General features: G+C 42.4%; 1 protein-coding gene across 1 annotated transcript in view; it reads right to left on the reverse strand.

Annotated features, from left to right (window-relative positions):
- EXT2 (exostosin glycosyltransferase 2) overlaps nucleotides 1-22,902 on the reverse strand; it is a 195,882-nt gene that overhangs the window by 172,382 nt on the left and 598 nt on the right. Inside the window, exons 2-3 of the mRNA XM_027837793.1 lie at nucleotides 15,962-16,527; nucleotides 14,903-14,992 (exon numbers count right to left, since the gene is read on the reverse strand). Coding sequence (XP_027693594.1) covers nucleotides 14,903-14,992; nucleotides 15,962-16,497 — 626 coding nt within the window. The 5' untranslated portion in view covers nucleotides 16,498-16,527. The remainder of the gene's footprint in view (nucleotides 1-14,902; nucleotides 14,993-15,961; nucleotides 16,528-22,902) is intronic.

Raw genomic sequence — 22,902 nt, forward strand, 5'->3', positions numbered from 1 at the left:
TCTTTTTCAATGGGGGAAAGAAGAAGGAGGGAGAGAAGGTGAAATTCTTTTCATTGAAAAATTTTAAAAAAGATTTTTTTTAAAGTCTGTTTGGTTATCCCAGAAATATCTCAACCTCAACACGTCCAAAATTGAATTCATCATCTTCTTTTTTTTTTTTTTTTTTAAGTGACTTGCCCAGAGTCACATAGCTAGTAAGTGTTGAGTGTTTGGTCTGAGGTTGGATTTGAACTCAGGTCCTCCTGACTTCAGGGCCGGTACTCTATCCACTGCACCACCTAGCTAACCCTGAACTCATCATCTTTAGATGAGATCTTTAGAAAGACCAAAGTCTTTCCTTCTTCCAAACATCCCTATTCTATTGAAAGTTGAAGGACCTTCTATTGGAGGACCCCATCCCTCTGGTCTTTCATATTCATAACCAGGGCTCCTCACTGTCTTTCGCCCCACATAGCCAATTAATTGTCAAACCTTGCCATTTCTCCCTTCACAGCATCTCTAGTATCCAAGCCCATCTCTCCACTAACACATCTATCATCTTAGTTCGGGCTCTCATCACATCTTCCCTAGATGATTGCAATAGATTCCTGAATGGTCTCCATGTCTCTGGTCTTTCACCACTCCAGTCTGTTATACATACTGCTTCCAAAGTAATTTTCCTTATATGCAGATCTGACTATGTGATCCTCCTATTCAACCAACTCCAGTGGCTTCCTATTTATTGTATCTAGGTTAAACTATTAACTTCTCTGGTTAACTTGTAGAGCCCTACGCAACCCAGCCCCAATCTAGCTTTTTGTTTGTTTATTTGTTTGGTGAGGCAATTGGGATTAAGTGACTTGCCCAGAGTCACACAGCTAGTCAAGTATTATGTGTCTGAGGTAGGATTTGAACTCAGGTTCTCCTGACTCCAGGGCCAGTGTGCTATCCACTGCGCCACCTAGCTGCCCTGCCCAATCTATAAGGACATTCATTGCTCCTTCCACACTATATGCTCCAACCAATGTAGTGTTTCCTGTATTCCTCACACACAAGGTGCCATCATCCATTTCGGTGCCTTTGCACGCTGGCCATCCTCCCCAGGCCTGGAAAACATCCCTTCCTTACTACTGCCTCCTAAAGTCCCTCTTTTCCTTAAAGATACAGCTCAGGCACCACTGCCTGAAAGAGGCATCTCCTACATCCTCTCAGCTGCTAGTGGACAAACTACCTGGTATTTAACTACTCTGTGTGTGTGTGTGTGTGTGTGTGTGTGTGTGTGTGTGTGTGAACTTCAAACTTACGTTGCATATATTTTAATACAGGTATACCTCATTTTATTGCACTTTGTGGACAATGAACTTTTTTCAAATGAAAGGTTTGGGGCAACCTCGTGTTGAGCAAGTCTATTAGTGCCCTTTTTCCAACAGGAAGCACTCAGATCCTGTCTTTGTGTCACATTTTGGTAATTTTCACAATATTTCAAACTTTTTTATTAGTAGTATATCTGTCATGGTGATCTGTGATCACTGATCATTAATGTTACTATTGTAATTGTTTTGGGGCACCATGGACCATATAACACCCATGTAAGATGGTGAACTAAATGCCTAAATGTTGTGTGTTCTGACTGCTCCACCAACCAGCTGTTCCCCATCTCTCTCCCTCTCCTTGGGCCTCCCTATTCCCTGAGACAACAATATTGAAATTTTCTATCTTTTTTTTTTCACTGTGTCCCACTCTTTGTGTCCCCATTTGGGGTTTTTTTGGCAAAGATACTGGAATAGTTTGCCATTTCCTTCTCCAGCTCATTTTACAGATGAGATGACTGTGGCAAACAGGGGTTAAGTGACTTGCTCAGGGTCACACAGCTAATAAGTATCTAAGGCCAGATTTGAACTCAGAAAGATGAGTCTTCCTGACTCCCAGCCCAGTACTCTACCCACTATGCCACCTACCTGAATTTAAATTAGGCCAGTTAATAAGCCTGCGATGGCCTCTAAGTGTTCAAGTGAAAGAAGAGTTAATGAGGCAAACTTCATTGCTGTCTCATTTTAAAAAATGGTCACAGCTACCCCAACCTTCAGCAATCACCAATCTGATCAGTCAGTTGCCATAAACACTGAGGTAAGACCCTCCACCAGCAAAAAGATTGACTCACTGAGGGTTGAGATATTGGTTAGCATTTTTTAGCAATAAAGTATTTTTCCAATTAAGGCATGTACATTATTTTTTAGACATAATACTACTGCACACTTAATAGAGTACAATATAGTATAAATATAACTTTTACATGCACTGGGAAAGCAAAAAATTTGCATGACTTCCTTTACAGCAGTATTTGCTTTATTGTGGTAGATAGTCTAGGAGCGAACCTGCAGTACCTCAGAGGGATGGTTTCATCCACTGGTGTTGTTTCCCCTCCTCCCATACTAGAATGTAAGCTCTTTGTGAGCAGGGGTTGCTGCATCCTTTGTATCTACATTCCCTTATAGCATGGTAGAAGCTGTCAGTTGGGGAGAACTATAGGAGAACCAATTACTCTGCAACACAGGAACATTGGCCTCCCAGGTGCTCCCAACTCCAACACTGTCACTGGCCTTCCCCCAAGCATAGAATTCTCTCCCTCCTCCTGCCTCCTGGCATCCCCAGCCCCCTTCGATTCCCAGCTAAAATCTCCTTTTCAGCAAGAAGCCTTTTTCTCAGTCCCCTTCATTCGAGGGCCTTTACTATAAAATTATCTCCAGTTTATCCCATACACATCTTCTTTGTACACAGCTGTCTGCATGTTGCCTCCCTCACCAGCTATGAGGACAGGGACTGGTTTCGTCTTTCTTTGCATCCCCAGCACTTAGCACAATGACCGGCACACAGAAGGTGCTTAATAAATGCCTGGTGACTTGACTTGACCCAAGCAACATTGCCTCAGACAGCCCAGGATCACACCCGCTGAGACACCAGGGTAGGTTATTACAGAGTAGTTAGTACATTGCACAATGAAATTTTTTTTTTTAATTAAAGCTGGAAGGGACCTCAGAACATAGATTATGAGAGTTGGAAGGAAGAAACCTATCTAAGGTAATATCCTGAGAGAGTAAAAGGCAGAGGTGTCTCTGGGTATGAAAAAAAAAAAAAAAAACAGCAAGCAGTGGGACTCAGAACACCCCAAGCAAGGTTCAGATAGACACATTCTAGTTGGGGTCAGCAGTTGCTTGGTAAACCCCAGCTCCTAACTGAATAACTGCCCGCCCTCCCCCCCAGCCCCCACTATTTCCAGTATTTTTCCAGGGCCACTGAGGTGTAGCCTCATCCATCAGCTGTCACGCACCGCCCCCCCCATGCCAACTCTCCTGTCTTGTTAATCCAATTCCCAGGCAGTGTGCACAGAGCCCAGGAACTGAGTGCTGGCTTTGCGATTTTCCAGCCCTAACCCTCCGTTTTCCCTCATTAGGAAACAGCGGGCTGAGTAGTTTTAATTGGATCCGGTGAGTGGGATGATGACACCTCATCAGCCCGGGGAAAGCAGGTGTGGGTCAGATCAGTTTTTACAGTTCCTCTTTCCCTAGGGGACAAACACCCCACAAAAGAGCTGACGAGAGCAAAAGTTTTACCATTTCCATGTACTTCACAGCCTGTGCCAAGGGGCTGAAGCTGAGAAACCACACATTCTACAGCCCTGATTGCTCCCAAACCCCTCTCCAGCCTGATGACAGCCTACATCCCATCTAACAGGACCAGTTTAAGTTCAAACACTTTCTAACCACCCCTCAAAATCCCAATCTGTTTGCTTAAGCTTTGGTGAAACCAAGAACAGGTGAGTGACGTAATACTGGGGAAGAAAACCCTCTCCAGCTGGGAGGCCCTTCTGCACAACCTCACGACTGTCCCTGGTACCGCCAGGTGGGTTTATTGTATCCTGATTAGCATACAGCACTGAATCCAGTCCCAAAGGGTTTGGGCAGGTTCCAAGAACATGATGGCATGCAGGCTCTTTCTGGGTCTCTGTAATAGGGAAGGAGCTATGGCTCTAATAAACACATGCAAATAGCAGCCCTGAGAAACTGAAAAAAGTCAATCACCCCCAAAACCCAAGACAGCCCAAAGGATGGACTTCTAGAGTACATTACTTTGGGAGGGCTTTAAGATTTCACTTTATCATAAGTTATTAGCCTCACTATCAATTATATGTCATATTGTGCTTATCAATGAGGCACAAGTTTGTAGTAGACCCTAACGTGTTAAGGTTTTGGAGCTCTCAGCCAATTTCATGCTTTACCATGTTATACAAATCAAGTTTCACAAGAAGGGATACTGAGGAAAACATAGACTGAATAGGAACGTGGCTTAAAGAAAGCAAGTAACCTGGGTTCATACCTAGCTCTGCTACTAACTAACCTTCAGTATGGCACCTTGCCTACTTTGCATGTTTGTGAAATGAAGGGGCCAGACAAGATGACCTCTGAAGAGCCCTTCCAGCTCTGGCATTCTGTGTTCTAAGGCCTCTCCCTACCAGCTCTGACATTATGCACGTCTAAGTTCCCTCCATCTTTATATGGGAAAAATTCTATAGCTACTTCTTGCTTTAATAATAATAGCTAGCATTTATATAGTGCTTGAAGGTTTGCAAAGCACTTTACAAATATTGTCTCATCTGTTCTTCATCTGGGAGGGAGGTGCTATTATAATTCTTATTCTGCAGATGAAGAAACTGAGGTTATAACTTGCCCAGGGTCACAAAGTTAATTAGGGTCTGAGGCTGGATATGAACTCAAGTCTTCCAGATTGCAAGTCCAATATTTTATCCATTGAACCACCCACTTATCTGATACATATTCTTTAGAAAACTTGGTCAGAAAATGATTTTCTGCAAAACACACTCTTTTTGCCAGTTAACATATTATAAAATCAGAGATAATTCCATAGGGGAAAAAAGGTCAACAGACTGAGTTGAAAACTTAAAACATAAGAAATTTTTATGTGCAGCAAAACATGAGAGCTAGGCGAGTTCTGAATGCAGTGGAAATGAGTTAATGCAGTGTTAAGTGAAATACTCGCTAAGTGAAACTAGTTTTAAGTAATATTTTTTAGGTCTGTTACTGAGCTTGTGAAGACCAAGTGTGGAGTGAGATGTGCTGATTGTTCAATTTCCAAAGGAGGCTCCTATTTTATGTTTTATGACGCTGACACTCCCTCAATCAGTTTCCCATTCATCTCTTAATCTTTGTCATGATTCCTAAACTTTTTAGATATCTACTTTTTACTTTTGAAAAGTAACGTGATGTGAAGTGTACAATTTGCATTACTTTCCTAATGTTGCAATAGTGAAATAAACACTTATTTTGGTGTGATTATGGAGTTCATTTCTTACCATCCTCAGGCTGGAGGCAGACTGCATATTGCTGTCCTGACTGGACAGAATTCTCAGAGCTCTGAAGCCCTTTGTCAATGCCAAGATTCCCTTTCTGCCACTGAGACCCCTCTAGTCTTCTCCAGTCCCTGGTCCATTTCTCAGATGATGGGAATTTTTCCATGCCAAGGTATCTCTTAATTCGACACTTCTAAATCACCTCCTCTCTTATGTGGGTATTTACAATGCCTAATAGAGTTAGGCTGTAATTTCATACTAGGCCACCTCCTAATGTATGATATAATCCAGCCTGAAAATGTCCAAGTTCAAGGCGTCAAGGTCTTTAAAAAGAATTTGTCCCCTATCTTTTCAATTCCATAAATTCAAAATTCCACCAAACAAATTTATTTAAACCAGGGGTGGGGAACCTGTGGCCTTGAGGCCACATGTGGCCTTCTAGGTCCTTGGGCAGCCCTTTGACTGAGTCCAAGTTTTACAGAACAGATCCTTTTATTAAGAGAATTTATTCTGTGAAGTTTGGATTCAGTCAAAGGGCCAAACTTGGGGATGTAGAGAGACACGTGTGGCCTTGTGGCCAAAGGTTCCCCACCCCTGATTTAAACCAACAAACATATATTTACCCTACAGGGGCATGTTAAGGTTAGCTCCTGAAAATTGCCCCACTAAAAACCCCATAAAAACACAAAGCAGCAGCAGTAGTGGTGAAAGCAATATCAAGGAAGATCAGTGGATTTGCCTAAACCTACGCAGGACTGAACCACCAAGGGGACAGGCTTTTCCTTCCATTCGGACCCTGGTATTTCCTGGGTGGAAGTTCTCATTGAAGATTCACAGACCATTAGCACAGAAGGATACCTGAGTACACAGGATATGGAACACCCCCAGGAGGGACCTGAGACATCACTCACCGTTAAAAGGGTTTTTTTGACTCCCAGATCATGCCAATTTTGAAAGTGGGGCATTAAGAAAATTAACAAAAATGACTATTGACCATTCCCCAATTCAGAAGCCTATTTGGTCTGCAAGATAAAACTTTCCATATGAGATGAAATAAAATGATTCACCACTCACCATTTGGAAGCCAATGATTGCGTGCATGTGTGTGTGTATAAGAAATATTATTTCACTTTTGGGAACCTTACCATTCAGGAATTAACAGGAAGCCAAAGTAAAGCTCTGTTTACCTGATATCCCCTTGCCAGAATATGAAATTCTATTTAACATATGTGCCTGATAAAAATGAAATTGATCTCCCATTCACGTCCATACACCATACCGACAGTAATGTGCCAAACAGAGCTTGAGCTTTTGCAAAAACAAAGACAGGAGCAGGAGGTAAAGACATTGCATTTCTAACAGCTCTTTTCTTTTCCAGCTCGGGCTCCTCAAGCGTTTCACATTCCAGGACAACCAAATCCATGATAAAGTAGCCCATTTAGAAGCCAACAAGCCTTGGGAGGGAGCGACGGCCATCAGTGGATGTGCTGGGGCTTTCTTCTCCAAGGCAGACTGCATGTGGTTTGACTGCCCTCTACCGATCAGTGGCTTTCCCACACCCACTTTGGGGTCGGAAGCCTCCCTTTAGCAAGATTGTTGTTGGCAGAAAGAGGGCTCAGAGTGGTCCCTGTTGCTCTCAAGAGCATTTGGTACCCCCACAAAGGGCAGTGCTCATTATCTAAATTCAAATATAACATTTATTAACTCTTAGAACCGCCCTTTGAGAAGCTGAGAGAGAGATCTTGGCTGAAGCCAATAAACTCTAGTCTCAGGTCAGTCACAAAGACTTTCAGCAAGTCACCCCAGCTGTGGCCCTGATTTTTCCTATTTATAAAATGGGGGAGCTGGATTAGCTGCCTTCGAAGATTGTTTCCAGCTCAAGGTCTTCAGTTAATGTGTGTCTAAGAATCAATATACATTGCTTCATTCAAACATTCATAAGTGCTTATGTGTAAAGTACTGTGGGTAGTCCCAAGGAAAAGGCAATGATAATGGAGAGGCTAAGAAGTGCTTTGGGGCCATTTTGAATAGCCCCAAGCACTGATTCAAATACAGTGGACAGCAGCAGCAGCAGCAGCAGCAGCATTGATGAACAGCTAGGTGGCTCAGTAGATAGAGCCAGGAGGACCTGAGTTCAAATCCAGCCTCAGACACGTAACACTCACTAGCTGTGTGACTCTGGGCAAGTCACTTAACCCCAATTGCCTCACCAAAAAAGAAAAAAAAAGGAAAAAAAAGAAAACCCCAAATGGGGTCATGAAGGACAGGACTAAAATGAATGAACAGCAAGCTAGCATTGATATAGTGCTTTAAGGTTTGCAAAGTGTTTTTATGTGTGTTAACGGTTTTGAACCTCACAACAACCCTCTGAGGGAAGCACTTATCATCCTCACTTTACAGATGAAGAAATCAAGGCACAGAGAGACAATAAGGTAACTGACTTGCCCAGGGTCACACAGAAAGTATCTGAGGCAACATTCAAACTCAGGTCTTCTTGACTCCAAGTCCTGTGCTCTGTGCTACCTAGCTACCTCCCATTTTAACCTTTTGAACCCTGGATTTTGAAAATCTTTCTAAAATTTTACTAACTTGGTAAATCCAGAATAGTAAACTAAACTGAAAATTTACCAGATTATTGAGGATCTTGAGTGGTTTCTGAGTCATCATTTGGAACCTTAATCATCACACAGAATTGTAGATATAAGTGGAGAAGGTAAAAAGACTGACTAAATCTATGTAGACCCCTAAAAGTTGCTTTTTTTAATAAATCCCTGACATCATCAGTTTTTTTAAAAAAATAAGACAGATTGATAAATGATAAGTAAGCCATGGCCCCTTGTCCTCAAGGCAGGTGGGCTAATTCTCTCCCTTTACATCATCTCCAGGAAGTAAGCCTGCAGGACCTAAATGCTTGCTGTATACAATATGGCTAGATACATATAAGGTGAAGCACAAACTTGAACAGCAATTTCATTCCTCAAGAGGGGACAAGACGGCTTCAGTGAGGGGCATTTTTCAAGTTGTTATCTCTCCTCAGATATCGCCCTATAAAAGCCTGATGTTTCAATGGGGCACAAATATAATCCTGGATCTCCAAAAGCAATAGCAGAGGAAGCCGGGCTTTGGCAGGTTCTACAAGCAAGCAGGTTTTTATGTACCGACTCAGTGCAACTGCACACCCATTGTCCAAGGGCCAACTGGGCTTGGCTCAGCAAAGACCGTCAGCCACAGGCTGGCCATCACGTAATATGTTTTTTTTTCAGCAACCACAACCTATGAAGCCATCTACTAAGGCATGAAGGAAACAAGGAAGGAAGAATTCACACAGGTGAAATTACAGTTCTTTTAAACAGTGAAGTACCCTTCTTTATGAGAACAGGCATTGATGTTGTAAAGACAGGGGACCATGGATGCGGAATACTGAATACACTGTTGGATACTGTCAGTATGTTGGCTGATTTGGCTGAACTTTTTTCTTTCTTTTAAAATTTTTGTTACAAGGTAAAACTCACTGGTTAGAGGAGGGTGGGAGGAAGGTATAGATATGAAGAAATGAGTGTGACATTAAAACAAAAGGCATTCATTAAAAAAGAAAAAAAAACAGGGGGGAAAAAAAGCACAGGAAGACCTTTACTTATATGATCATAGCCAAAGGAGGCCCAAGAAACACAGCCAATCCCTAACAATGTTCGAAAGCATGCAAGGCTAATAAAAACAACCTCCTGGAAACCACGACAATGGATCTGCCTCCTTCAGGGCTTGCTGAGCCCCATACTGTGGTCCTAGCCAGAAAGAGAGGCTGATAATGCAACGGTACCAAGGAATCAAAACTGATCCTGAATCGACGTTTTCCTATTCCTAGTCTTTTCAAAGTCTCTTTAATTGGATGAGCCCTGAGACTCCAGTCCCTGATTTCTGCACAGGTTATCTGTGGGGCTTACTTTTGAAAGGAAAATGAAACAGGGGAAAGGGCTGGGCTTACGATCAGAAGACAGGGGTTCAAGGATCTTCCTCTGATCATCTACTGGTTATGAGGCCTCAGTAAAGCTCCTTCCCATCCTGAGCCCTCTCCTCCTCCACTCCACCCACAGTATGATACAGAAATATATTGGCTGTAAGATTACTGAGGTGTAGAGGAGGCCCAGTGAATAGAAAGCACACCCAGCCGAGAGTCAGGAGTTCAAATCTGGTCTCACTTAACTAACTGTGTGACCCGAGCAAGTCACTTCACCTCTGCTGTCTCAGTTTCCTCATCTGTAAAATGGGGATAATAATGCCACCTCCTTTCTAGGGGTTGTTGTAAGGATCAAATGAGATAATAATTGTAAAGTGCTTTGCACACTCTTGGTACATAAATGGTAGCTATTATTATAGTTGCTGCTGCTACAGTTACAACTACTACTAATCCTTTTTCCTCTCTTCCTCCTCCTCCTCTGTCTTCTCTTTCTCATTTTCTTCCTCCTTTTCCTTCTCCTTCTCCTCCTTTTCCTCCTTCTTCTCCTTCTCTTCCTTCTTTTTGCAGTACCGAGGTACACATACTCCCTCCATGGGTATAGATTTCAATCTGCTCATGCTTTAGGACATGATCTTCAGGAATTGCTAAGAGGCAACCTGCAGTGGTAGGCCTTTCTGATATTTGTTGGCAAGTCCTGAGATAAGACTTACATTCTGCTGACAGACCCCACTCAAACCTTCTCAAATGCCAGAGTTTGCACTCAACTGAGAGCCAATGAAAACCTGGAGTCATAGAATCATAGACTGTAAGTGTCGGAAGGGGTCCCCAACGCCTTCTATCACACCCATCAGCACTGAGGGATCATCCAGCCCCCACCTGAAGACCTGTAGCAAAGAGGGGACCCATGACCTCCCAAGCTGGTCCATTCTTCCATGGTGTCTCCCATTGTCATTAACTCTTTCCTGACACCAAACCAAAATATGCCTCTTTTCGACTTCCACCCACTGGTCCTAGTTCTGCCTTGCATGGAACGTTCTCCAGTCTTCTCACCATACGGATCTCCCTCTTCTACATGTATTCTAGCTTCTCTATGTATTTCCTAGATAAGCAGTGGGATAGAGAAATAGAAAAATAAAAAGAGCAAGCATTTTTTTAAGCACTTACTGTGTATCAGGTCCTGTGCTAAGCGCTAGGGAGACTAGAAAAAAAGAAGAAAAAAAACCAGCCAGTCCTTGCCCTGGGGTTTACATTCTAATGGGGGGGGGGGAAGACCACACATAAAGAGGAGGTAAAGAGCTGGAGGAGAGTGGCACATGCTCAGTGGCATGGCTAGAGAAGTCCTTGAAGTACCTAGAACTGAGCAAAGTAAGGCTAAAGCTGGCCTACAAAAGCCCTAGGTGACTCCCACAATGTAGTTTCATTCTCAGGTGGGGAAGGAGTAGAGATGAGGGGCCCAACTGGAGTACAGACAGTATTTCCTAAAACATGGCGCCCAGAAGTGGACACAATCCTGCAGATGTAGCCCAATCCAAGGAGGGAATAGTGGGAACTCCCAATGGCTCCTATAGTCTCAACACTAAAAGTAGCCCCAGCATAGCATGAGTTTGATGGGGTTTTTTCATCTTCCAAGTTACATCATTAGCACAGGAACTGCTATCTAGCTAGGCCTCTGTGATCTTGTAATCATTCTGCTCCCTGCCTCACAGAGCTCTTGTAGGCAGAGTATTGGTAAAGTTTGTTGTTGGTAAAGTTTGAAGAACTGTCAAAATGGGATTTGCTATTGTTATTACATTCAAGGCAGAATAATAGTTTAGACTAGATGGCCTCTGAGAGGCCATCTTTCCTTCCAAAATAATGGTTCTATTTACAAAGTTGATTTTTGGAAGAAAAGTGCAGAATTTTACTTCTAATCCTATTCAATTTCATCTTATTAGTTTTGCCCAATAATTCTAGCCTGATAAGATCTTTTTTGCATATGCTGTTAACTTTTCCTCCCAGTTTCATGTCATTTACAAATTTGATAAGCATGCCATCTATGCCTTTATTCAAATCACTGATAAAAATAACTGAGCAGCAATTGAGGCCAAGGACAGATATCAGGGGGATTCAGCTAGAGGTATCCCTTCAAGTTGACATCAATCTTTTGGGTACAATCATTCAACCACTTCCAAAACCATCTAACTATACTAACATCTAGTCTACATTTCTTAGTTGTATCCACAACTAAGCATGAGAAAGCTCAGCACAGTCTGTCTATAGCATCCCCCAATTAACCAGTCAAATTTCTCTGATAAAAAGGAAAATGAAGTCAGGATGGCAGGATCTATTCTGGATGAAACCATGCCAGCTTTTAGAAACCCTGGTCTTACCCCAAGTGCTCACAATTCTCCCCCTTAATAATATATTCTCAATAGTTGCTCAGCAATATTAGCCAAGCTCACTAATTTCTCATTTTCCACTCTACTCTCTTCCCTTTTTTTGAAAACAGAGCCATCTGCCTTCTTCTCATCCTGCAGGAGCTCCCTAGTTCCTTCCAAAAAATCTTTCACAGATCGCTGCCTGTGACCCAGCAATCACACCTGCTGGCTCTTCCTGTAAGATGGCATTGGTCCAGGTGTGAAAATCTGAACTCACGAACAGTAGCCAGAGGCTGCCTTACTGCCTCTTTGCTTGTCTTGGGTTTCCAATCCCTGCTATTTTTTTTTTTTGCTCTATTTTTCCTAATCCAAAATCTTCTTAGTAGAGAAAACACAGAAGGAGCTTATCTGAGTTTTCTTAGCAACCCCCATGATCATCCCTCTTACCCCTACCCAGAATGATGCATTAGAAAAGGACTAATCTAGACATCAGCTCATTATCAGATTCCATGGTATGTCTACTCTTCTGGCTGTAACAACATTTCCTTAAAAGCTCTCATACAACATGGTGTTTCCTTCTGTACATCAAAATCACTCAGGACACCTGGGGAGCTATCACAACAGAGATAATCTTATCCAATGATCTTCTGACAATGAATATACAAAGAGACAAAGACACAAGAAAACATGTTTGCCAAAGTAGTCCACCACTATCACAAAGGAGATTCAGCACAGGGTCTGAGGTGAAAAGTGATTGCCTGTCGATGGTGAGGGCTTCAAATGTTCCCATATGCAAATGACATTGTGCTGATTAGGTCAAGCCTCAACACACTGAAGATGCTCCTGGATGAAATTCATGACCACTTAAGGAGTTTGGCCTCTGAAAATCTGCCTTATGAACCAGCAGTTCTCAAAGGAAAAAACCCAACAACAATATTTTTTTAAATGTTCCAAATCACTAACAAGAAAAAGGCAAATTATAACAACTCTGATATTCTACTTCATACCCATCAGACTGGTAAAGACAGCAACAAAGGAAAACATTAGTTGTTGTAGGGGAAATGTAGAAGACCTGGCACATGAATGTAATGATTGCTGATGCACTCTGATATGGCCCAGCCATTCTGGACAGTGATTTGGAACTATAACCAAAAAGTCACTAAAGTGAAATAGTGCCTACCTTTCCATCTAGTGATACCATTTCTGGGTTTATATCCCAAAGAGATAAAAGACAAAGGGAATGGACTCACACATTAAAAAAAATATTTTATAGCAGCACTTTTTTTCTAGCAAAGAATTGTAAAATATGGCAGTGTTCATCAAATGGGGAAGGCTGAACAGTTATTGTATACAAATTTAATGGAAATTATGAAAGGGATGGACTCAAAGAAACCTGGGAAGACTTGTATGAATTAAAGCAGAGTGAAGTGAGTGGAACCAGGAGAACAACTTATACAATGACAATACTGGAAAGAAAACAATCCTGATGTAAGAACTCAGATCAATGTGACAATCAATCACAATTCAAGGGCAATGATGATGAAGCATGCTACCCATTTCCTGACAGCAGAGATGTAAGATGTAAGGTGGGATATATAATGTCAAACATGGCCAGTGTGTGGATTTTGGTCTGTTTGACTGTCTATTTGTCACAAAGAAGGGTTCATGTGCTTTTTTAAATTTCAGGGACGATGGAAAGCAGGGTGAGGATGTCCAAAAAAAAAAACGGTCACTGAAGCATTTTTAAAACCTACAGAAGAGAACAAAAGGAAGACTGGAGAGAGATTTAGATAAGCAATATAGATTTAAAATATGCTGAATTTGTTGTATATTTTTTAAAAGAGCACATTGTAATTTAGATTTGCAGTTTCATGTACAAGCCTCATTTTCTATTCTTTATATTTAGAAATGTTCATGTTAATTAGTATTTGTCAGGTATAACAGTATGGTCTAAACATCTACACAGGAAAAACTGAGTGGATGAAGAGTATTGTCCAGATAAAAAAATGTAGTTAGTTAGGCAACCTATAGAGCTTGCCCATCAGTTTACTTCCATTGGACACATTGCAAATGGATGAATGGAGCCCAGAAAAAAAGAGGAAGAAGAGATAAGACTGGATTGCCTATGGGAAATGGCAGAGCTCCTTTAACTATCTCAAATTTCTCTCTTAAATCCAGGCATATCTTTTTACTACCAGTATGGCTGCAAGTCATGCAACACTGTAGTCTCTGAAGAATTAAAATTCACCAAAAAAAAAAAAAAGAATTAAAATTCAGCATCACTGAAAAAACTATGGAGAGACAGATCTATGGTGAGGGTGAGCAAGCCAGAACACATAATAAACTACAAAGAACAACCAGATGCCATCAAAGAAATATTCAAAAATTGAAAAGCAGGTGAACTGTTTATAGGTTTATCTGTCCACAGGCCCCAGGTGGCCCCATGGGCCGGCCCAGGTGCTCCACTGCTATCCACAAAGTGTCGAGCAAAAGAAAGGCCCCCAGTACACAGGTTGGTCTCCTCACAGTGAACTTGGGGAAGGAAATAGACAAGAATCACAGAGGATCGGCAGGCATGGATAGTAGATGGATCTCCACCTTGGAGGTGGGATATCCATGTCAAAGAGAACACAGATCCATTTGAGTACTATTGTTATAACACAATTATTAAAAAAGAGAGACTAGTAACCAGGGGAGAGCCAACTTGACTGGGTAGTTATTGGGCAGTCACTCAGGCCCTAATCAGTGTGTCCTTTGGAAGAAGTAAAATTCCAGCTGCCATGAAAGGTCCCACCCTCCAAAGCTCTTCCCAGGTATCTCTGCTCCAGCCAACTTTCCATCAAAGTTCCAGCTTGATCTCCAAATGGCTTTTGCACTGGTGCCCAACAACATCTAAGCCAAGGGGTCTTAACCTTTTCTGTGTCATGGACTCCTTTGGCAGTCTGGTGAAACCAATATACCCCTTCTCAAAATAATAGGGGGGTTTTTTTAATTCATAATTGAAAGAAATGTTAAATTTCAGTTAGAAGTTAGTGATTTTTTTCCCCATCCAAGTTCACAGACCCTCTGAAATCTGTCTACAGACTCTATTTTAAAAATCCCTAATCTAAGCTCTCTTAAGTATAGTTTCTTTCATGGGGAAAAAAGGGATAGGTCAATGGATTCTAGTAAACAGCAGAAATCGCATCATTCACTTGCTATGAATCTTCAGTGACCTACCATAGAGAAAAGCCAAAGGCTACTTACCTGTCTCTGGGGACATCCAGGGCTGTATTATAATCTGGAGGTTCACCAGGTAACATATTGAATAATAGCTGATTTGTGCCTCGATCCCACCTATTAAAAAAAAAAAAGAGGAACAGAAGATTTTGAATGTTAATTAGCAGGAAGCAAAGGGCTACCAACAGCACCCTGGCCCCCAGCCTAAAAAGGGGCAGAGTACATTCTGGGAATCCCACCATCCCTGAAGGCATTTTTTGGGTTCCCTCAAAGTACACGTGGATATGAAGAGCTTCATTTAAGATACTCAAGTTTTACTTGTAATTCACATCCCTGCTCTCTCATAGACCAAACAAAGTGATCTGCACACGGGTTGGGCTGGTCTGATCGGAGCAGACCATCACTGAAGATAATGAAAATTTCAGGAAAGAATTTGCTCCCACCTTACCGCACAAGGGCAAGAACTCCATGCTCATCCCTGATGCTTGGTACAGAGTAAGCATTTAACAAATGCTTCTCCAAAGACCAGAAAGAAGGGAGTCAATGAGGGCATTTTCCCAAATGCAGAAGAAATGCAGAAGGAAAGAGAGATAAGCGGGACAGCTCGGAAATACATGGAAGTTACAATGCTTTTAAAAAAGTAAGCAGTGTAATAAAGATTTGCAGTTTCCCATAAAAAAGTAGAAAGCCTGGTTTCATCTGTCCACTCCAGAGGCTAAGGACCTTCCCCTACCACAGCAGAAATAGTACATGGTCCACTTGTGACTACCATCTCCTCCCGGCTACTTCCAAAAAGCCGCTGCTTCCAACCACAGGGTCAGAGACAAGCAGTTCTTTCTCTACTCATGTGTCATAGGGCAACAGCACTCCCCGTTTCCCTCAGGTGGAGGAGCTGCAGAGGGCTGACTGCCATCAGGCACAAACTAGGATGATTGGGGAAGCATCCAGCTGACCCCACGGCTCCTGGTCCTTCACACTTCAAGAAGGGCTACTCAGAGATAAGGACTGGGAAGGGGCCTGGACCTGGGGTAAAGAGACCTAGGTGTGAGTCGTAGCTATGTTACTTCTAGGACCTAGCCCACATACCTGGAAAGTTGGGCTAATGCCTGTGCCGTCTCCTTAATGCGCAGTGTCTTCTGGTTGAGCACATCTATAGATGGTACAAAGAGGCAGGCCCGGTTGATGTCATCTGTGTAGAAATCACTGTCTGAAATGGCTGTGAGCAGCTCATTGTACTCCCGGGAAATGGTGTTGCTGACTGGTACCTCGAAGTCATCGACATACTTTTTCAGTGAGTAGATGTACACCTTGATTTTGTTCTTCGGGTTGAAACCACAGCGATAGACATCAAAGCAGGTATGCATTCGGCAGCTGAGGTCTCCCCGCTCTGGGATGGGGCTGTCAGCAGGCAGCTTGACCACTGGCACATCGTGGATGCTACGCTTCTCCACTGCCCAGTCACTTGAAGACTCGATGGAATGGGGCCAAAACTGGAACACACCAGTGGCGATAAGGCCGAGTAAAACAACTGAGAAGAGGGTGATGTAGTACAGACGATGCTTTGTCTTCATTCTTGGGATAAGGGCAGGACCCCGGATGTTGTACTTGACCGACGCGCACATACTGACTCAGACAGCCTCTCCCTCGCACTCCTGGAGGCCAGAAATAAACGTGAATAAGCAAATGTGTGGGGAGACAGAAGAGACTGAACAGGGGGCTCAGCTCCTCATAAGCCCACATCTATCTATTAAGTTGATGAAATAACAAATAGATTTTCAGATTCAACTTGTAAAAAAAGACTATAAAAAAACTTGTGATTTTTTTCTAGTGCAGCCTATTAAATTTGGGGGTTTTTGATATGCAAGCAAATAGAAAATGAATAAAATATGGTCATTTTTCTATTCCATAATCTAGTGAAACAAACCCTAGACTGTGTCCTTTGAGCTTTCCAGAAATACAGAATTTTGAGCAGTAAGTAAGCTTTTAAGCCCTCATTTTACAGAAAATAAAACTGAGTCTGGAAGAGGTTGAGTGACTTTCCCTTCATTCCCTAAGAAGTAAATGGAGGAGTCAGGATTCAAAGCCAGGTCCTTTGCCTCCATGTCTGATGCTCTTGCCATCATTCCACTTGCCCTGGTTTCTTTATCTGTCAGATGGCAATGACCACACTAAGCTACTTCCCTTCACAATATGGTTCTAAAGACCAAATGAGCAAATGTATGAAAAGAGACATATCACTATCTTGCCTCACCTTTCACAAATTGGGACCTCCTTGGACAAAGAGATTAGTGGCTATTGCTAGGGGGTGTTCCTTCTCAACAACTGAAATACATTTTCAGAGTTTATTACAAAGTGAACACTATAAGTAAACCATAGCCTACACTTAGGAGTAATAATTAATAGTCATTTCCCAGAGTATGAAGGAAAAAGCAACTTTAATTTCCCACTGAAATCTTTTTAAAGGTAGAAAGTGACCTTCGCTTCTTCTCAGATTACAATTCATTCATCATAAAGAATTCTCCTCTCTAATACATGCAGGGCAAGAAAGGTGCCAATAAGAACAGTTCATATTTATATAATAGCCAACATTTACACAGCTCTTGGCATGGTGCTCGGGCTAATATTTACAAATATTCTCTCATTTGATCCTTCTAACAACGCTGAGAGGTAGGTGCTATTATTATCCTCATTTTACAGTTGAGGAAACTGAGGCAGGCAGTGGTGAAGTGAGTTGCCCAGGGTCACAAAGCTAGTTAAGTGTCTGAGACCAGATGGAAGTCAGGTGTTCCTGGCTCCAGACCCAGAGCTCTGTGCACTGTGACGATATGGTACACTGAGGTTTGCAAAGATGTTGGGGTCTATCTTGACTTATCATGCTGCCTCTTTGAGAGCAAGGACAGTTTATTTTTTACTTTGCAGCCCTAGCTCTCAGCATGGTACCTGGCACACAGCAGGTCCTTCATAAATGCGGGCTGGTTGACCAATGTCCCTTAGCATCTCCCTATTTCCACAGAGGGCACCACAATCGTCCTTGTCACTGAAGTTTGTAACCTCAGAGTCTTCCTGGATAGGTTTTTCTCTCCCTCACCACCCCCCACCCCATCAGGTGCCAAGTACCGTCCTTCTACCTCCACCATCTCTCTCACACAGGTATCGAAGTATGGCTCACATTCCCTCAGATGGCTCAAATCCCCCCTCTCATCTTTATCTAGGTCACCCCTCATCACCTAGATTATTTCAGTAGCTTCCCAATGGTTCTCTGTACCTCTGACCTCTCCTCTTTCTGATCATGACCCTCTGGTCCCCCTAGGATAAAATACAGGCTCCTTAGCCTGGCATTCAATCAGCGCTCTCCACAATCCAGCTCCGACCTAGCTTTCTAGTTTATTTCATCACTGCCCTTCACACACTGGACTGCCAGCTCTTCCCTTGAGTGCAGCCTTCTATCCCCTACCGCGATGCCCACTGTCTGAGACGCACTCCTTCACCACGTCCAGCCCTCAATCTGGACTGTCCTTCGAGACCCAGCCCAGGGGTCACGTCTTCAGTGAAGCCTTTCGTGATTCTCCTGGTTACCAGCTCTCTTTCCCTCTTCAGATCACAGTGAATTAGGCTGTAGGCTAAAATCACAGCCCCGCTACTCACTTTCTGTGTGGCCTTCACCAGTCACTTAACCTCTCCTGGCCTCTGTTTCCTCATCTGTAAAGCAAGCGGACTTGCACTAGATGACCATCTAGTCCAGTTACAAATCTACAGTCTTAGGAGATCTTGAGAATATCATGAGAACAGCATTCTGCATTTTCCTCAGAAGGGTAGGCTGTCTGCGTACCACACAGCACCATGCTTTGTACCCTTTGAATTTCTCTGGGCTTTAGTTTCCTCATCTATAAAATGAAAGTGCTGGATAAGATGATTTCTAAGGTCTTTCCCAAAACGAAAGCTCACAATCCTAAAAATCCAATCCAAGAAAATCCTATAGACTGATGTTCATATAATATAGTTCATTAACTATACCATAGAGTTTCATTGAAAATCACTTATTAAAGAGTATGTGAGGAGAAAAAAGTGGAATAGTCAGCCAGTCACCAAGTATTCATTAAGCACCTAATATGTATCAGGGACCACTAAGTGCTGGAGATAGAAAAAAGCAGAAACATTGCCCCTGCCCTCAGGGAGCTCACAGTCTAGTAGGGGAGACAATATGTAAATAACTACATATATACAGAATACAGAGAAGTTTGTCAAATGATAACCACAAAGAGGAAACTGCAAACACCAGATGCAAGCACCACAAGAGGAAATCAAATCAATACTTTGGTCTGTGAGTACGTGCAGAGTGCACAAGTGGGAGTGCCATTCATTAGTAAATATGAAGGAGACCGTACTAAATCAGGCTTCTGTCTTTTCCAACTCTATCAATTGGGCCACAAGTGAGCAAGATATGGGATGCTGTACCAATTCTCCACTCATCTCCTCAACTGTAGTAGAAAGGATGCTTCCAAAGAGTCAAAGACAATGACTTTTGCCAAGCCTACTTCTTCCCTTGCTGCCTTACTCCACCACACATACCCACACACCCACACCCACACCCACACACACACACACACACACACACACACACATACACACACCACACTAAATCTCCCCCAGGCTACCCAAACTCTCACTCTCTTTACCTCTAGTCCTTAAATTTCTTTCAGATTGGCCCCAACCCACAATACTAGAAACCTACCCCTTAAGACACACATTCTATTCCTAAAGCAACAAATTGTTAAACAATCATTCCCAAAACAAAAACTATATCCAAATTGACTCAGAGGCAGCAAGTGCCTTCAGAAACCAACTCAACCTTCTCTGAGAACATCACCAAGATGTTTCACCCCCCCCCCACTCAGTTTCCCAATGGGGGACAGCCCTGGGAGGAAATATGTACATCTACTCCTGATCGATTGCTCCTGCTAATAGCATCCCAGGCACCCTGGATCAAAATGAGAAGAATTTCACGGTATCTGTCCACTTCATCAAGTCTTACAAACTTCATCTCCTGTTAAACAAATCAAACCTGCCCTGACAAAACACGAGAATCATTTGACTAGCTGCCAGGCACTGAGTCACTGGAAAAGTCTGCCATTCACCCTTGCGCTATTGCCTAGATAAAATGAAATTATCTCTTCTTGGAATTACTTATTCCAAGAATCTACCTGAATATTTCCCAAAGGCTTTGGATCATGACATATTTTCTTAGTCTGGTGTTTCAAATCACAGCATCTTCTTCCTGTATCTAGCTCCTTATATAAGAACCAGCAGGACCCTCTGCCCAGTTGTGAGGACAATGTTACCATACAAGCAAAAGCATGAAAAGTCAGGGATATAAGAACGTGCTTTTTGGTCCACAATATAAAATGCTGGTTTTCAAATCAAAACCTGAATCTTCCTAAGATTGAGGGGATTAGACAAGGACACAAATAAAGGGCAAAACAATATTTCTAATCTAAAAATAGGCGGCAAATACCATTTCTGGGAAAACAAGAACTACCTCATGAAACAAGAGTTCTTTCCAGCATTGACATTGGTGGTAAATAAACTTCACTGTGTCTGTTCTTTGCAATGCGAAAGTAAGCTACAAATGAAAAATGTAAATCTGATTATTTATAACAGCAGTTAGAATAGGGAAGGAAGCAATCAGCCTTAGGGTATAAGTCAAGGGAAGTGGGAAATGGAGAAAATTGAATCAACTATATATTTTAACAGCTACCACATAAGTGCTAATGTCTACTTACTATGTCTATTTTGATGAACAATCTTTTTAAAGCTTTAATTAGCCATCATTTTAGACAATTTACTTTAGGCTATCTGAAGTTCAGAGGCATTTTACTGGGAGCAGGCTTATTATCATCGGTAGAGATGGCATCTGTGTAAAAGTAACACCTTGAAAACAGAGTCAAGACCACTCAGTTCTAGTCATGGCTCTACCACTGACTAGCCATATTATCTTGGCTGTGGGCCTCGGGTTCCTCACCTGTAATATAATAGGTGATGGTGATAAGAGCTCACAATTACATAAAATTCTTTAAAGTTTAGAAAGACTTTTGAATACAGAGCTGGTCCCAAAAACAGAAGGAGCTGAGGTCAAGGACCACACCTGATACATATTGTCTGTGTGACCCTGGACAAGTCACTGAACTTCTCAATACTCTAGGCAACTCTCTAGGAGTTTATAAATTACAAAGAAGGTGCCAACCTGCATTAGTATGGGGAGTTTCCTTACCCAGGAGTTCCCTATATCAATGAAATCACAGGTTCAGTCCTTATCTCTATCCCCATAGTTTGCAAAATACTTTTCTCAGAACAAATCTGCAGGAGGTTGGTGTGTTACAATCTTATTGATTGTAACAACGGTACCTGTTAAGTGGAGACAACACTTAGACTCAGAAGGTAAATGTCTAATTCACCCCTCCTATCACTGGGTAACAAGGCCAGGACTCAAATTTCAGTGTTCTGACTACAAATCCAGCATGATATAAGTCTTGGCTTTAAAATACTAGACTCTATAACTCTGTAACTCTATAACATTCCCAAGATAATAACCACTTAGTTAAATTGTTTTTAAAAACTGAACTCAGGAGCAGTTAGGTGGCACCATGGATAGAGCACTGGCCCTGGAGTCAGGAGAACCTGAGTTCAAATCCGACCTCAGACACTTGACACTTACTAGCTGTGTGACCCTGGGCAAGTCACTTAACACCATTGCCTCGCCAAAATAATAATGATGATAATAATAATAATAATAATAACAATAACTGAACTCAGGATCTTCCAATGATTAAACCAGGAACCCTCTCACTCCAGTGAGATTATAACCAACATCAAAACTCAGAATTCAAAACTCAGACACAGAGATTTCAGGAAGTCTTCAGCAATCATCTAATCCAATCACCTTTTTCCAGATGAAGTAACTGAGAGTCAGAGAAATGAAATTATTTTCCCGAAGTCTCAAGGGATAATAGTCTCTCTCCTAAGCTGAAGTCCCACATCACCAATTGCTTTTTGGACCTCTCCAACTGGATGTCCTGCAGGCATCTCAAACTCAACATGACCAAAAGAGAAAGTCATTCACCACCCCTCCCCACAAACCCTTCTGTCTTCCAAATTTCGCCAGAGTGCTACCATCTTATCTTCCCCGTTACCTATGTTCCCTATCTCAGTGTCATCCTTGATGACTCCACATAACCCAACCTGTTGCCAAATCTTGCTGTTTCTGTCTTCACAGCATCTCTCACGTATATACTCTTTTCTCCACTCACACAGCCCCTTACCTAGTTCAGGCCTTGGTCACCTCTAGATAGCTGTCAAAGTATTTTTCCTAAAGGGTACGTCTGCCTAGACCACAACCTTACTCAATAAACTCCAATGATTCCGTATTACCTCCAGGATCAAATAGGTCTTCTGTTTGGCATGTTGCCTGCCTACTATGTGCCAGGCCCTACACTAAGTGCAAGATGAAACAAGCATTAAGTTGGGAGGGGCACAAGCTACCTGGAATCCTGCCAGGGTGGCAGGAAGGAAAAGGTCAAAGTGGGAGTGTGACTGTGGCTGAGAAGGAAATCTTACTAAATCCCTGTGGCAGGTTAAGAGTTTAGGGAAAGAGGAGGATGAGATCAAAGGAAACAAATTTGGGAAAAGCCAACGAGAAAGAGGAATGGAAGACCATGAGAAGAGGGAGAGCAAAGGGGACACAAATGGAAACGTTTGAGAAAGTTAACAAATTCTGAATGTTTGCATTTTAAAGAAGAGGGATGTATGTTTTTCCAAATATCCAGAATCACTCTCCTCCCAAAACCAAGTTGAGGAGGCAGAAAAGGGCCCTTTTTTTCTTTCCTTCCTCTCCCATTTGACCTTCTGCCAACTCCCTTTCTCTATCTTTTGGGGTACATTGACCTGATTCCCCCAGTTGGCTGAGGTGTAGGAACAAATGATAGCTCTTCCCACCATTCTGCTGGTGGTGGGCATGGGAATGGGGGGCTATT

The sequence above is a fragment of the Vombatus ursinus genome, unplaced genomic scaffold, assembly GCF_900497805.2.
Source record: "Vombatus ursinus unplaced genomic scaffold, bare-nosed wombat genome assembly UNPS02014822.1, whole genome shotgun sequence".
Taxonomy (NCBI): Eukaryota; Metazoa; Chordata; class Mammalia; order Diprotodontia; family Vombatidae; genus Vombatus; species Vombatus ursinus.